The following is a 13883-nucleotide window of genomic DNA, read 5'->3' on the forward strand; positions in this document are numbered from 1 at the left end:
TAAATACATTTCTTTAGGCTATCTCTGAATTACCTAAGAAAGTCCCCCCCACCACCCCAGTGCATTGAGTACACACACACACACACACACACACACACACACACACACACACACAAGGCCTTTTCCTGCAGATTTGTGATGCTGAAAGGCCTGGCTGGACTCCAGCAGTCGGCATTCTAAGGAATGTCCTGGGGGCACTGATGCTCAGCAGAGTTTATAAATCCCTTTTTCAGATTACCTACATTTTTTAATGAATTCAAGAAATGGTACTTTCTATATATGGGTAAATAGTCAGATACTCTATATTCACATGTAATATGTGGGTAAAGAGTCAATTGTTCTATATTTATATGTAATATAATTGAAGTTAAAACACATCTCAAAGATTTTAAAACTCCAAGAATGCTCGTTAGGTTTGGTAGGGATGAAAACAGAGATGTTTCTTTCCCATTAAATGTTTAGAAAACTTACTTTTTGGGAGAAAATTCAGTTGGGCCTCTTAAAAATTAGCTATTAAGTATAGGAAATTGAGACTTTCGGACAAGGAAGAAAAGCATTGGTATTATTGATGTGGGTAAGGCAATGTAAGATGATCAAAAGTCAACTGGCTAATCATGTTGAATTGAACTTCACATTACTGATACTTTGTAAATGGGGTTTAGGTAGGAGAAGTATAAAGATTTGATAGGGAAACCTTAGGCAACACAGTGGTATGGCTGACAGGTTGCAATGGGAGACCTTTATTGGCAGAAACCTGAAAATATGATTTTCCAACAACAAAAACAGGAGATTTATTATCTGCTTTCTTATTACCTTTGACTTTATTCTTTTCTCACTAAAAATTGACTTTTTATAAGCTCGGGTCAATTTTTGAACTCTATCCATTTTAGTTTGTCTTCACTCTACCATATGGCTCACTATACTTTTTAAAAAAAAAATTTGGTATTTCTATTTTTAGGTTTACAAGTATTTAATGTTCAGGAAACACTTTCTCTGCATTTCAGGTAAAACACAAAAGATCAGGAGACCAAGAAGAAGAAATAACTTCATAAACCATAAATTATTGGTCAATTGGGATTCATAAGGGTAGGTTTCCTCGGGAAGCCAAGAAAGAAAAAACAGATATGACAGCCTAACTGGTTGATGGTAGTCTTTAAAAGAGCTTTTCATATATCTTTCATTGGAAGAAATAGTCTCATTTAAGAGGTCAGATGAAATCATGCAGGAAATAACATATTTAGGTTAAAGAAAAGGTTGCAATGCATACCCATATACTCTTCACCTAGGCAGCTGGTAACACTGCACCACATTTGCATAACATGATTCATCTCTGCTTCTACTTACATACACACATACGCTACACACATATGATATTAGCGGTAGTCATCTTGTAGTGCTTTAAATATTTATATTTTATGCTTTTCTAAGTACATGCCATTATTAAATTCTCAATTCTAAGAACTAAAGAAGTCCTCTCTATATACTACATTTAATCATGTCTGCATTTTCTAAATACTTAAACTTTGTATCAATTAATGCATTCTAAATGTTCAGTAATAGAAGAATGATTTAGTAAATTATGGTGTAACAATTTTGGTATATGAATTTGGTGAAGTTTTTACAGTCTAGGAAAACCATAAATAAACTCAAATCAACAAGAACAAGAACATATGAAAATGGTATGCAAAGCTTATTATCAGCTCTACATATTTTAAGGTGTGCTGTAACAAGTCCCAAACATTCAGATAAGAAATTGAATTAATAATTACACACACACACACTCACTTCAGAACAGCTACAGAATCTGTATAGTTTAGAAGAGAACTTTCAACATAAACATGGCCTACACATCACCTATTTTTGTTGGGCATTTGTCACTATATATCCATTTAATTTTAAGAAGTCAATGCAAGAATTGCATTATTTTTCTTTTTGATTGCATGTAAGACTGCATTTAGGTTGCTACACTTTGATTACATTGTCCTTCTGTAATTTATTGCTTCCTCAGTCTATTGCTCTTTTGGTAATTGCCATTTGTCTAATGAATTTATCTCAGCCATGCTTCACTTGCAACTACATTGTTTCCCAGCAAACTACACACATTCCTTTATATTCTTGAATCATCCTTCCACTGTCCTTTCACCATTTCCTTATTCCGTGTTTAGCCAGAAGTGCTTCTTTTGGGATAGCCTTAACCCAAGTAAAATCTTCATTTCTTTGTTTGTAATTTAATATTGAGGGTGGGTAATAGGAGAAAATTAGAATAATTGTGGAAGGTCTTCAATTCAAGTCTTGAAAAGGTTGAAGGAATACCATTATTCTTTAATATGGACAGTTGTCCTCAAACAGATTAAAAAAGCAAAATTTCCACCTTCAGAGATTCCGATTCTGTAGGCAAATTTAGGGCCTTAGAACTTATTTTTGCAAATGTCTCAGGTAATTTTTATGCAACTATTTCATGGCCTACAGTTTGGAAATGAGGCCTATTGGTATAGCCACCAAACTATGCACTACAACCAAATCCCCTCAAACTTTAATGTGCATATGAATTACTAAGTTTCTTCTTAAACTGTGGATACACATTCCCTACATCTGGAATGGGGCCGGCAATTCCATGTTTCTAACAAGCACCCAGTTGATATGGATGCTGTTGGTCCACAGACCACACTTCCAATAGCAAAATGTTCCTGGGAACTGGTATTCACATAGATGAAGGTATGAATGGCACCTACTGGACTAGAGAAAAGGTGCAGACCCATGAAAAACATTTTCATAATCTGTTTACAGGACAGGGGTTCCTTTGGTTTTCAAATTGAATTAATTTTTCAATAAGCATGCCTACATTGTTAGAAGAAAGTTTTGACAGCATGTATTCATAAAATACTTTGAGTTGAATGGTAATCAGTTTTTCCAAACTGATTATCATGGTCTTATCACAATTACTAAACTGTATTTCTGAGGCATTGTGAATAAAGTACTTTATTAGTTTACTAGGCTGCCATAACAGCACAGATTTGGTGGCTTAACCAACAGAAATTTAGTTTCTCACATGCCAAAGGTTAGAAGTCCAAGGTCAGGTGTCAATGGGTGTGGTTTTTTGGGGGCCTCTCTTCTTGGCCTGCAGAACGCTGTGTCTTCACATGGACTCTCCTCTGAGTGTGTGCGTGACTGCGGTGTCTCTTCCTCTTTTTATAAAGACACCAGTCATATCGCATTAGGACCCCATACTTAAAATCTCATTTAACTTCAGTTACCTCTTTAAGGGACCTATCTCCAAATGCAGTCACATTGGGGGTTAGAGCTTCAACACAGAAATTCTGGAAGGAAACAATTTAGACCATAACAGGTACTTATTAATGAACTTGAATCTAGAATAGGTTATATTTTAATATCTTTATTGGATTTTAAGGGAACAAAAGCCCTTTATTAAAACAAGAAACTTAAGTTTACAATGTATAATGGGATAAGTTGTGTCCCCCTAAAATTCTTAAGTTGAGGCCCTAATCCCTAGTACCTCAGAATATGACTACAGTTGGAGTGTCAAATTAAATAAGCAGAAGGCCATTAGCCTGAGGTTTTCTCTGTACTTAGAGCTCCTACGTGACAAGCTTGAACCTAACATAATAATGCTAACAAAGTGAAAACTAACTTCGGTAGGAGTATAACAAACAGCCAAGTTTCAGCCAATCACAGGCTACCAACTCATCACACCGTGCGTAAATAAGAAAGATGCCTAGCTGTAGCCAGTCAGGTGATTTCTCTACTTTGCTTCCTTGTCCAGCCTATACAAAGCTCCACACTCATAGGTGGAATTCTCTGAACCCGATTCATGAATGCCTGATTCACGAATTTTTCTCTGCTCAAATAAACTGCTAAATTTAATTTGTCTAAAGTTTTTCTTTTAACAGGAGATAAGGCCTTTAAAAAGGTAATTAAGTTAAAATGAGGCAGTCAGTGTATTTCCTAATCCAATCTAACTGGTATTCTTATGAAAGAGGAAACTGGACATACAAAGAAACAACAGACTGTGTACACACAGGGGGAGGATGAGGTGAAAAGGCAGCCAGAGGGCGGCCATCTGCAAGCAAGGAGAGGCCCCAGAAAAAACCCATCCTGCTGGCATTTTGGTCATGGACTTCCAGCCTCCACAATCATGAGAAAATAAATTTGTGTTGCTTAAGCCACCCAGCTGGTGATATTTTGTCAGGGCAGCCCTCAAAAGTCAGTATATACTGATTTGGTCTACAGGCAATGAAAGTAAATGCAAACCATTTTAATAAACAACCCACAGCTCTTGTCTTTTTTCATACTCAGTAAACCAGTAAACCATACTGTATGCATCAATTTCACATCTCATGATGAAAAATTCCTAAATATAAGACCAAACGTTGTTGAATAAACTTAACATAAATTATTACATTCTGAACACAAACCAAAGAACAGACCACTCAGAAAGTAACTTCAAAAGTTGGTTTCCTCCCTAAAAAACCTAGAGTTTCAAATTTTCATTAGCTCAGAACAGTTCAAGTTGGTAACAAATTTTAAATATTCATTAAAATAGGAATATAATTGCAATTAATTAAAGGTCAGAGGGCTTCTGACATTCAAAAATAAGACTTACCTTTGTTTTGGGTTCTAGAATTTTCACTCCATAAATTGATATTTGCAACTCAACTTTAGGAATTTTCTGGCCTTCAGATTTTTTGATATGTCTTGCAAACTATAAATGAAAAATTATTCACAAAACTATAATATTGTTTCTATGGAGAATGAACACAAACAAATAAATATTTGGAGTTTGTATTCAATGTCAGACTTTCATTAGGGGAATTAGTGCCCATTATAAAGTATTTTATAAAAATAGTCTCAAAATATCTAAAAATCACAGCAATAAATCATTATAATTCAGATTGATTATCAGTAACTTTGTAAAAACACAATTTTTAATGCACTTCTTTCATAATACTTAAATTGTATTCATACAATTGTGACAGTTAAGAAAACTGAAAACAATTTATAGGAAGATAAGCAGAGATTGATTTATTTTTCTTTGTATATATGGTTTTTAATACCTTTAGAGAACTTGTAGTTTACTAGCTGATGGACATGCTATCTTTTCCATTTCTAAATATCTACCTAGTTTGGAACACTAACCTATCCAACCAAATCAATAAATAAAAAGAGGTAGATTACCATATGGAAACCGAAGCTAAGAATTGAAGTAATTATCCCAGCTAAAAGACTCAGGTATAGAACTCAACTCAGTCTAGAATTATAAATATAGTGAATATCTTGAAAACACAAACATTTTTTCAATGGTTTCATAGTAGTATTTATTGTACCTTCTTATTGAATAATAAGTGTACATAAATGCTTATTAGGTTCTGTTATAAAACCAAAGAGAAAATCAGAATATTCATGCATTTAGTAGAATCTCTGCCTCTCTCTCAGCATTTCTAGATTTAATGGGAGGAAAACTACAAGAGCCAAATTAAACTTGAATACTAAACAATAATTTTTTTTACTTTTATTTTAGAATGCATACACACATTTATTATACACACACACAACACATATATGCTATTTAGTATAAGTTTTCCCATGCAGTATTTGGAACATACTTACACTAAAAAGTTATTCATTATTTGTCTCAAATTCAAAGTTTACTCGAGGCCCTGATTTTATCTGGCAATTCTACTCTCTCCCTATTTTTCTTCTCTCCTTCCTCTCCCCATCTTTCTTTTTAAGAAATAAAAACTATTGGAAAAAGAATTTCTCATCCTTCTTCTAGGGCTTCAAAAAGTTATTTCTTAGTATAACATTTTTTTCAGTATACGAACCATCCTAACTTGAGTCAAAATAGATGACTCGTAAGGCAAGGGAGAGTTCCAGCCCTCTTGCATGTCATATTTATTTGCATTGTGTATTTCACCATAATTTATGGCAGATGTAAATACACATGGTATAGCTCAGTCCTGGAGCAGAGTGGTTAAAAGCCTTTTTGTCTTTCATGGCTTTGCACTGCCATGGAGAGTGACATAATTAATGCATATACCAATGCCTTGAAGTGTCTGCCTTCACATCCCAGGGGGTACCATTTGTTTTATTCCATTTTGGGTGGTGTAATTTTTCAGCTTGCTGTATGTCCTGCTCTACAGGCTGCTATTTCTTTTCTTTTCTTTTCTTTTCTTTTCTTTTTTTTTTTCCTTTGTATCCAGCGGTCTTAAATTCTGCCCATGATTCAACTAACTTGTGCCAGAGAATTTTCTTTTTGTCTTTAAGAAACTTATTTTTCTTGACTGTAGCTCTTTAAAAATTAACCCAGCTCTCTCCCAAAGAAAGTGGATTAACTTTGTTTTTTTCCCCGTTCATAATCTCCTTGTTGTATTAGCATAATTAAACAACTTGAGGTTTTCCACATAAGAAGGCTTACAAAACAAACCAGCTGTTCTCCATCTATGCGAATGCATCTGAACAAAGCGACCCCTGTTGTTTGCTGCAGAACATGCTAAGCTTGCTTCCCAGGTGTTGCTGTTTTCCAGAAACAGACAATGAGCAGCGGTTGCTAAGGCCCCTTCCACATCTGGACACAACCATTCCTGTGACCGCTGACAAAAACCATGCAACCTTTACTTCCTAAAACTCTACCACAGAACAACCACTCTTATTAAACTTATCTTAGCAGAAGAGAAGAAAGAATGGAAGAAATGAAGAAGAGAAGGAAGGAGAGAAGGCTGAGGGAGAAAAAACACAAAAGAAGTATGAAGGAAAAGAATGGGAGGAAGGTAGAAAGGGAGGGGAAGAGAAGGAGAGAATGAGAGAAAGAAAAACAAAAATAAGCATAAAATATCTGATCTAAGGTTTCTGAAACCTTTCTTTCTGCTTTTTATCAGGAGGAAGTGATTGTGCTCAAAAAAGCTTCATACAATCCAACCTTATTTAAAGGAAAGAAAAATAAATCCCAGAGAAGTTATATACCTTGGGCATAAAATGAGTTTGTAGGAAGTAGGCAGTAGTTTTGCAGATATCCAATAAATTATTCTTTTACACACATATTCTCTGCATTTAAAAAATAAAATTCCCACTTCTGTTTCCATGCATATCAAGATTCACACTAGTTATGGGCTTTGATTATTGAATATATGTTGCAAGACTCTTATGCCTAAGGTAATATATTCATTTAATATATATTTTAAACAGAGTTTAATATTCTCCTTCCTGCCTGTTTGTTTATCTAAAACTTAAGCTTATTGTAATCTATAGTTTGTATGATCCCCTGTAACTCCAAGTTTCCACTTGCAGATCTTTTGTGTTCTCAAATATTTCTAATTTAATTACAAAGACATGCTCATCATATTCTTTTTTCTTCCTATTTATGACTTTAATGTTAATGCTTGAAGAATCTTTCTTGCAAATTTCTTGGAATTTTGCTTCAGTGGATTCATTTCTTGATAGATCTAGATAGATAGAGTGATCTGCCATTAAACCTTAAATATTAATATAATAATCCAATACAATTTAAATTACAAAGAGGTGAAGCATAAGCATTCTGGAGAATGACTGGTTACAATGAACAAATAAAATCAAGCCTTCATCACCATAAAATAATAAGGAATGATGAAGCTTTACTTGAAATACATAAATATATCACTGATGAGTAGAACTTCTAAATTTAAAGGGAGTATGACTGAATTTCAATGTCTCCATTACACGATTCCTATGCATTTCTCAGAGGACTTTTTAAAAAGTGAAATCTAACTATACCACTAATGGGATATATATATATATATATTTATTTAGGCAAAAAAATTATTAATTTATTACTTTGGGCCTCTTATTCTTTTATTCTTTTTTGTTTACTTTTTGTTTTTAACTATTATGGGTACACATAATAACTGTATATCTTTATAGGGCACATGTGATGTTTTGATACAGACATACAATGTGAATTAATCAAATCAGAGTAATTGGGGTATCCATCACCTCAGGCAGTTATCATGTCTTTGTGTTAGGAACATTCCAATTCCACTCTTTCAGCTATTTTAAAGTGTACCCTAACTTGTTAATTACAGACACTTTGTTGTGCTATCAAATGCTGTTCACTCTGTCATTCTGAACTACTATTACTCTTTGTGGTTTTTATATTAAATTTTTGATTTAAAGTATTCTAAATAATCCTGTGGGGAAATCAGCTATGTTTGTATATAATTAAATTAAGCTGTAAACGTTATATTAATTAAATAACTGGTTGTGAAGGCAAAATAGAGAGTTAAGCTACACAGAGAGAGTGAGGTTGAATAGAGAAACTGTTGGGCTGAGACCTAACAGGACTTGACAGTAATTCCCAAAGGCCACGTTTCCTTCAAGTAACTTCATGTAATTTTAATTTAGCTGCATTGGAGTGGAGTCTCGCCTTTAAAATTAGGGTCTAAGAATGCTTCCCTCTGGTTATCTCTCAGAGAAACTGATAAGTTTTGAATCTATGACCAATACTTACATGCAAATATCACAAACAAATTGTTTATGAAATACACTGAGCCTTCTGACATTTGCACTAGTTGTGTTAATAAAAACAGATTAAGCACTATTAAAAATAAAACTCATTATAATAACAATGCTATTAAATACATAAAAATTGAAAGGGTTTTTAAATTATTACATTTTGGAAAATTGGGTATTTTCTTAAATGTCAGGCTAAAACATGATTAAGAAATAGAAATTGTTGAAAATGATTAAGAAATAGAAAACATGTTTTGATAAATATAGAACCTGAAAGTAAAAACTTTAATGCTTACAAAAATATTATATTTAAGAAAAATTTATAAGCTATAAATTATCCATAAAATGACAGAAAAATATGAAAAAAATTAAAGTTTTAAACATTTTCTTGAAAACTAAGCAGGCATCATTAAATATAGACGCATGAAAAGGACATCATTGAGCTTTCATTATTATCCCTAAATTTTAAATTCTTTATGTGTCAGAAGCCAATTCATTAATACTGCAAACTTTTGAAAAGGGGGTAAATATAAATAAAATGTTACCTTATGTGGCAAATAAAATCAAATACTAAACTATAATAGATTTTTTCAAAAGCAGTCAGAATATATACATTTAAGAAAAATAAGCACTAAATTAAAATGGAGATGTGTACATAGGAATAAATAGCAAATTTCTTTTTTTTTAGTAGAGTCCTAGCACCACCTACTGGCTATTTCTACATGATACCGAAATTCAAAGGAAGCCAGGGTTTACGTTTTAAAAATAAATGTAAATATTCTTGGTATACTTCGAATTATAGACTCTGACTCTTCATACAAAAGAAACAAAAAAAATTAAAATTAAAATAGATAAAGTGTATTGTTTTATTCATTCTCATTAGTGCATGAATCATTACCCTTAGATGTAGTTTCCTGATAGACAAAATTTTTTTGCAATCAACAGAATAAAGATTGCTTATTAATACTACTTATTCTGGAAGACACATGACAGACAAAAGCTAATATGAACTAAATGTGCATTTTTAAACTATACTATATAATTTTTATCTTATTGTAAATCATATTCCTTTATTAACAAAGTACATATCTAAACATGAAACTACATAGGGATCCCATATAAAATTCCACAAAAATAAATGTAATCGAGCCATTATTTGGAAAACATTTGATTTCAAATATCTCTTGACGTATGATCTAGTCATTATGTAATTGAATCCTTTTGGTTTTGGATTTGGGTGGACCAAATAAAGAACTTCTTAGGTATAAAGAAATACTAACAGTAAATACCACTGTTCTTTTATAAAACATTCTGATTGTAGTGAAACTGGACTCATGCCTAGAATTTGCAACATTTTGAAAATATTTAAACAGAATCCTATTCTAAATATTGTTCGTAAACTTTTAGGCCTTTTAAATCCTCTTTTAGTGCTTAAAAATATTGGCCAAACAAGGGCAAGTCTAGATTATTACCTAATGAGTAGTGGAAATAAATGGTTTGCTAATATATTTTTTTGCCAAATGAGAGTGATATTATCTTGGGACATTTTCGCATAGTTACTTTAAGAAGATTAGGTAAAATATTTGCATAAAAATGAATGGATAAAAATATTATCCACTTGTATTTGTTTACCCAGAACATAAGCCATCCTACTTCAATTTTTCCTCAGACTTTTTAATGTCTACAACTTTGCCTGGCACAATCAGAGGCTTAACCCTACTGTGGAATAACTTGATGGTCTCTACCAAATAAAATATTAGAGAAGGGTTGTTTCTCCAAAAATATGAGAGCAACTATAGAGAATAACAATTAATTATATAAACAGAGTAGTAGTATGTAGTTGGTTTTTTTTTTAATAAAGATAATTCTCTTCAAGTTTTTCAAATTTTAAAATCTCAGTGAGAACAATGTCCTTTGAGATGTGGAACTATGAGAGAAACATTCTGCGTGGCACCTTATGTAAGATTTTTCTCAGGAAATTTGTTGATTAAGAATATGTAAGTTGCTTATTTAATGTCCTCTTTTCTCGTAGGCACCAGTGTCTCCATGGCTGCTCATGGACATGGCAGATCCTCTCACAGGACATCTTTCATGTACAGAATCACTGCAAAATTCTGCTTTGGAATCAACTCCAACTCCACATTTTCAACTGAAGGATAAATGTCCTAGCTATTAGAGACACTTGGTATGCCATTACCCATTTTTGAGTTGGGGCATGAGTTCACATTGCCTAAGCAAAGTAAAAGCAACCTACAGAACAGCAACACTTATGGATCACTGTCATGAAATTTTTTGGTATGAAACATTATGCCTTAGAAAAACATGAATAGTACGCCATATATGGAAAAATAATTAATTACTTGTGTGTAATTATAATTTATAATTACAAATGTTTCTTTAGATGGTATGTATTCAATAGTTCATTTTTAACAGGGTGAAACTATACCTGCCTTAAAGCTATTCATGTTTCGATTTCCATCAATTTGACAGCATCAATACACTAGACATTTATTTTAAGAGTTCTCCCTACCTTTAGTTTCCTTACGGCATCTCTCACAACTTCTGTTCCTTTCGGCTGTTCCACTTCTGTACTGCCAAGAAACTGAAAATGGTCATTTGTGAGACACAAGCTTTACTACATCATATACCATTAAATCATTTTGAACTATAAAACTTCATAATAGAATGTTTTGACAGCAATGCAAAGCCAAATCCTCATTAACCAGAAGTATTAATTTATATTATTTTTATGTTATATAAAAATATAAATATATCATTTGGTCATTTACAATTCCTATTAATCAGAGATTTTTTAAAAAACATACATTTGTTCTAAATATTTTACTTGCAGATATTCACTAGAAAGAAAACTAAAGTTATTTTTCTAAAGGAATAGAGTAAGTTGATTGCAACAGTTAAAATTCAGTAAACTTATGAATAACTAAAAAAAATCTGTAAATTCAAAGGATATAAATGCTTTTTAGTTGTTACTATATTTAAGTTTCATTAATATATTTTGTAGTTTATGATTTGAAATCAACATTTTTCTTTGTTTTCCAATTATGAGACACAACTAACATGTAGAATTTGTAAGACAAACTTTTTAAAATACCCAATATATACCATTTGGTAAAGTTATATCTAGACTAGATTAAGAAATAAAATATATATGATCTATATTTTACTAAGTTTTAAATAACCCTGAAGGTAGTCATTGAGGATGTTTAGTTAAAACTTGACCAATCCAAAAATGGAAAAATTTTGCAATAATCACTATATTGTAATAAAATCTCTACTCTGGATAGACATAATGCCTCCTAAATGGAAGTCCAATAGAATGAAATGATCAAGACCAATTAGAATTGAACTATGAAGGTTTTATTCTAGAAAAAAATCTACATATTACATAGCAAATAAACATTAAATTCATGACACATACATAATTTCCCAAAGACTTTTTTGCTCTTGTTATATACTACCAATTATAACACCACAGAGAGTCATGAATTCATCACTTCTCATATGTATAGATGAGACATATGTGTGAGTATGTGTATGCACACTTTATCAAATAATTAAGTGGAATCTTTTTCATGTGTTAACTTAGAAGAATGAAAGAGAACCAAAAAAAAAGGAATTTCTTATTCCTTCAATCTTGAAAAATTGGCAGCTGAAATAATTACAGTCTCATTTTTTAAAATGGGCTTTCTGCACAACTGGCATGGGAATCACCCAGAAAGCAGATTAAAATGTAAAAATGCAGATTTCTTGGTCAAATGAGAATTTTTAGAGGTAGGGCCAGGGAATTATATTTCTAAAAGCATTACAGATGATTCCTTGTACTAAAGTATAAGGAACTGAGTGAGTTAGAAAATAGTTAATAAGTCATGAGGATAATGGAAGGTAGCTACAAAAGGTGAGTTGAAAATACAGGAGTTAACTGCTCTTCCCTTTCTTACCAGCTCGTGGAGGAGAGAGAGTAAAACTCAGTTTCACTGAGGCAAAGAGAAGTTTCACCTCTCAGGTTCTGTGAGGTACAACGGTTTCTTTTTTTAATATGCTCAAACTATACCAAATGGCTTCTGGGGCCTAGATAAGATATCATCAGGCTTTCAGATTGCCCCACTGTGACCTCAAGTTGTTGGTTGATAAAGTGTACACAGAAAACCAAAGTAAATGACAAATTCTCTGCTTAAAAGGAATTGAAAACTTGCTACCAAGATGTGAGAGACAGTCAAATCTATTCCTGATACCAATGGACCTGTCACATCTCCTCTGTTTTCTCTGTTTTAGATGAGTATTTCCAAACTTGGCTACATGATAGAATCACAGGCGAAGCTTTAACCTTATTACCAATACCTACGAGTTTGATTTAATTGGTCTGGGGCAGAGCCAAAACATATGTATGTTTTAAAGCTCCCGAAGTAATTTTAATGTGCCACCAGGTGTGAAAAGCACTGTTTTGGATCATCCAGAAAGGATAAAGGGTTCAAATAACAGAGGGGGATTTAACACAATAGGAGCTATTTAGTTCTGAATAAATCCATGGGGTAAGCTGTTCTCAGCTTCTCTGAATTTATCATATCACTGAGACACTCACCATTGGTGGGTGGTCTAGTATTAGCAGGATCAGGAAGACAAAGACAGATTCTTTACGGGTAAATGATTCCTGAACTAGAATGAGGAAGGGTCTGATGTGTCAATAGCAGACTGTAAGTGTTACTGGCAATATTTTTGGAAGAATATTCACACTTTGGCAAAAATGTCATGAGTCATGAGTATTATATGCAAACAGGCCCATAGGGGAAAATTATGGAAGAACTCCAAGTATATTCTAAATGAATCAACTTCTAGCAGTGCTCCAGGAACCTTTTAACATGTTTCTTTCACACTGGCTTTAATTAAATCATCTGAGTAACGAAACACCAGGAGAAGCCATGAATGATGGTGGAAATTAAACTAAAAGACATCTTAATATGGAACTCACCACCTAACCAAACTTTTTCTTATGTAACGTTAGATGGCCTAATAAAATAATTTTAAAAACCAAAAAATAGTTTATTCCTTATAATAGTTTCTGTATTTTCCTAAATTATAAAAATCATAATGATACTTAGATTTAAAATTCATATTTATATGCCTTCCATATGCCTATATAAAATGTTTATAAAATTCAAATATAATGCAGCTTAAATATGATTCTAAGCTCTAGGCTTAGAATCTGGTACTGTTAGAAAAGTCACCTAATCTCTGCCTTGTCTGATTCTTTTGAAAGCTAGGGATAATAATATTGCTCTTTTCTCCTTATAAAATCATTCTAAAGAACAAATGCATTAAAAATGAAGGAAAAAACCCTATTTTATCTCTAAATTGTTTATAAGGGA

At 32.6% G+C, this 13883-nt stretch overlaps 1 protein-coding gene across 3 annotated transcripts in view; it reads right to left on the reverse strand.

Moving 5' to 3' along the window:
• The window catches only part of GULP1 (GULP PTB domain containing engulfment adaptor 1), a 251733-nt gene that overhangs the window by 48859 nt on the left and 188991 nt on the right, over positions 1–13883 (reverse strand). For all 3 annotated transcript variants that reach the window (XR_006736738.1, XM_045558710.1, XM_045558711.1), the window contains exons 5-6: positions 11030–11101; positions 4622–4720 (exon numbers count right to left, since the gene is read on the reverse strand). Coding sequence is in view for 2 of the 3 variants with exons in the window: in XM_045558710.1 (XP_045414666.1) it covers positions 4622–4720; positions 11030–11101 (171 nt within the window). In the remaining variant the exon portion in view is untranslated. The remainder of the gene's footprint in view (positions 1–4621; positions 4721–11029; positions 11102–13883) is intronic.

Source organism: Lemur catta, chromosome 8 (assembly GCF_020740605.2).
Source record: "Lemur catta isolate mLemCat1 chromosome 8, mLemCat1.pri, whole genome shotgun sequence".
Lineage (NCBI taxonomy): Eukaryota > Metazoa > Chordata > Mammalia > Primates > Lemuridae > Lemur > Lemur catta.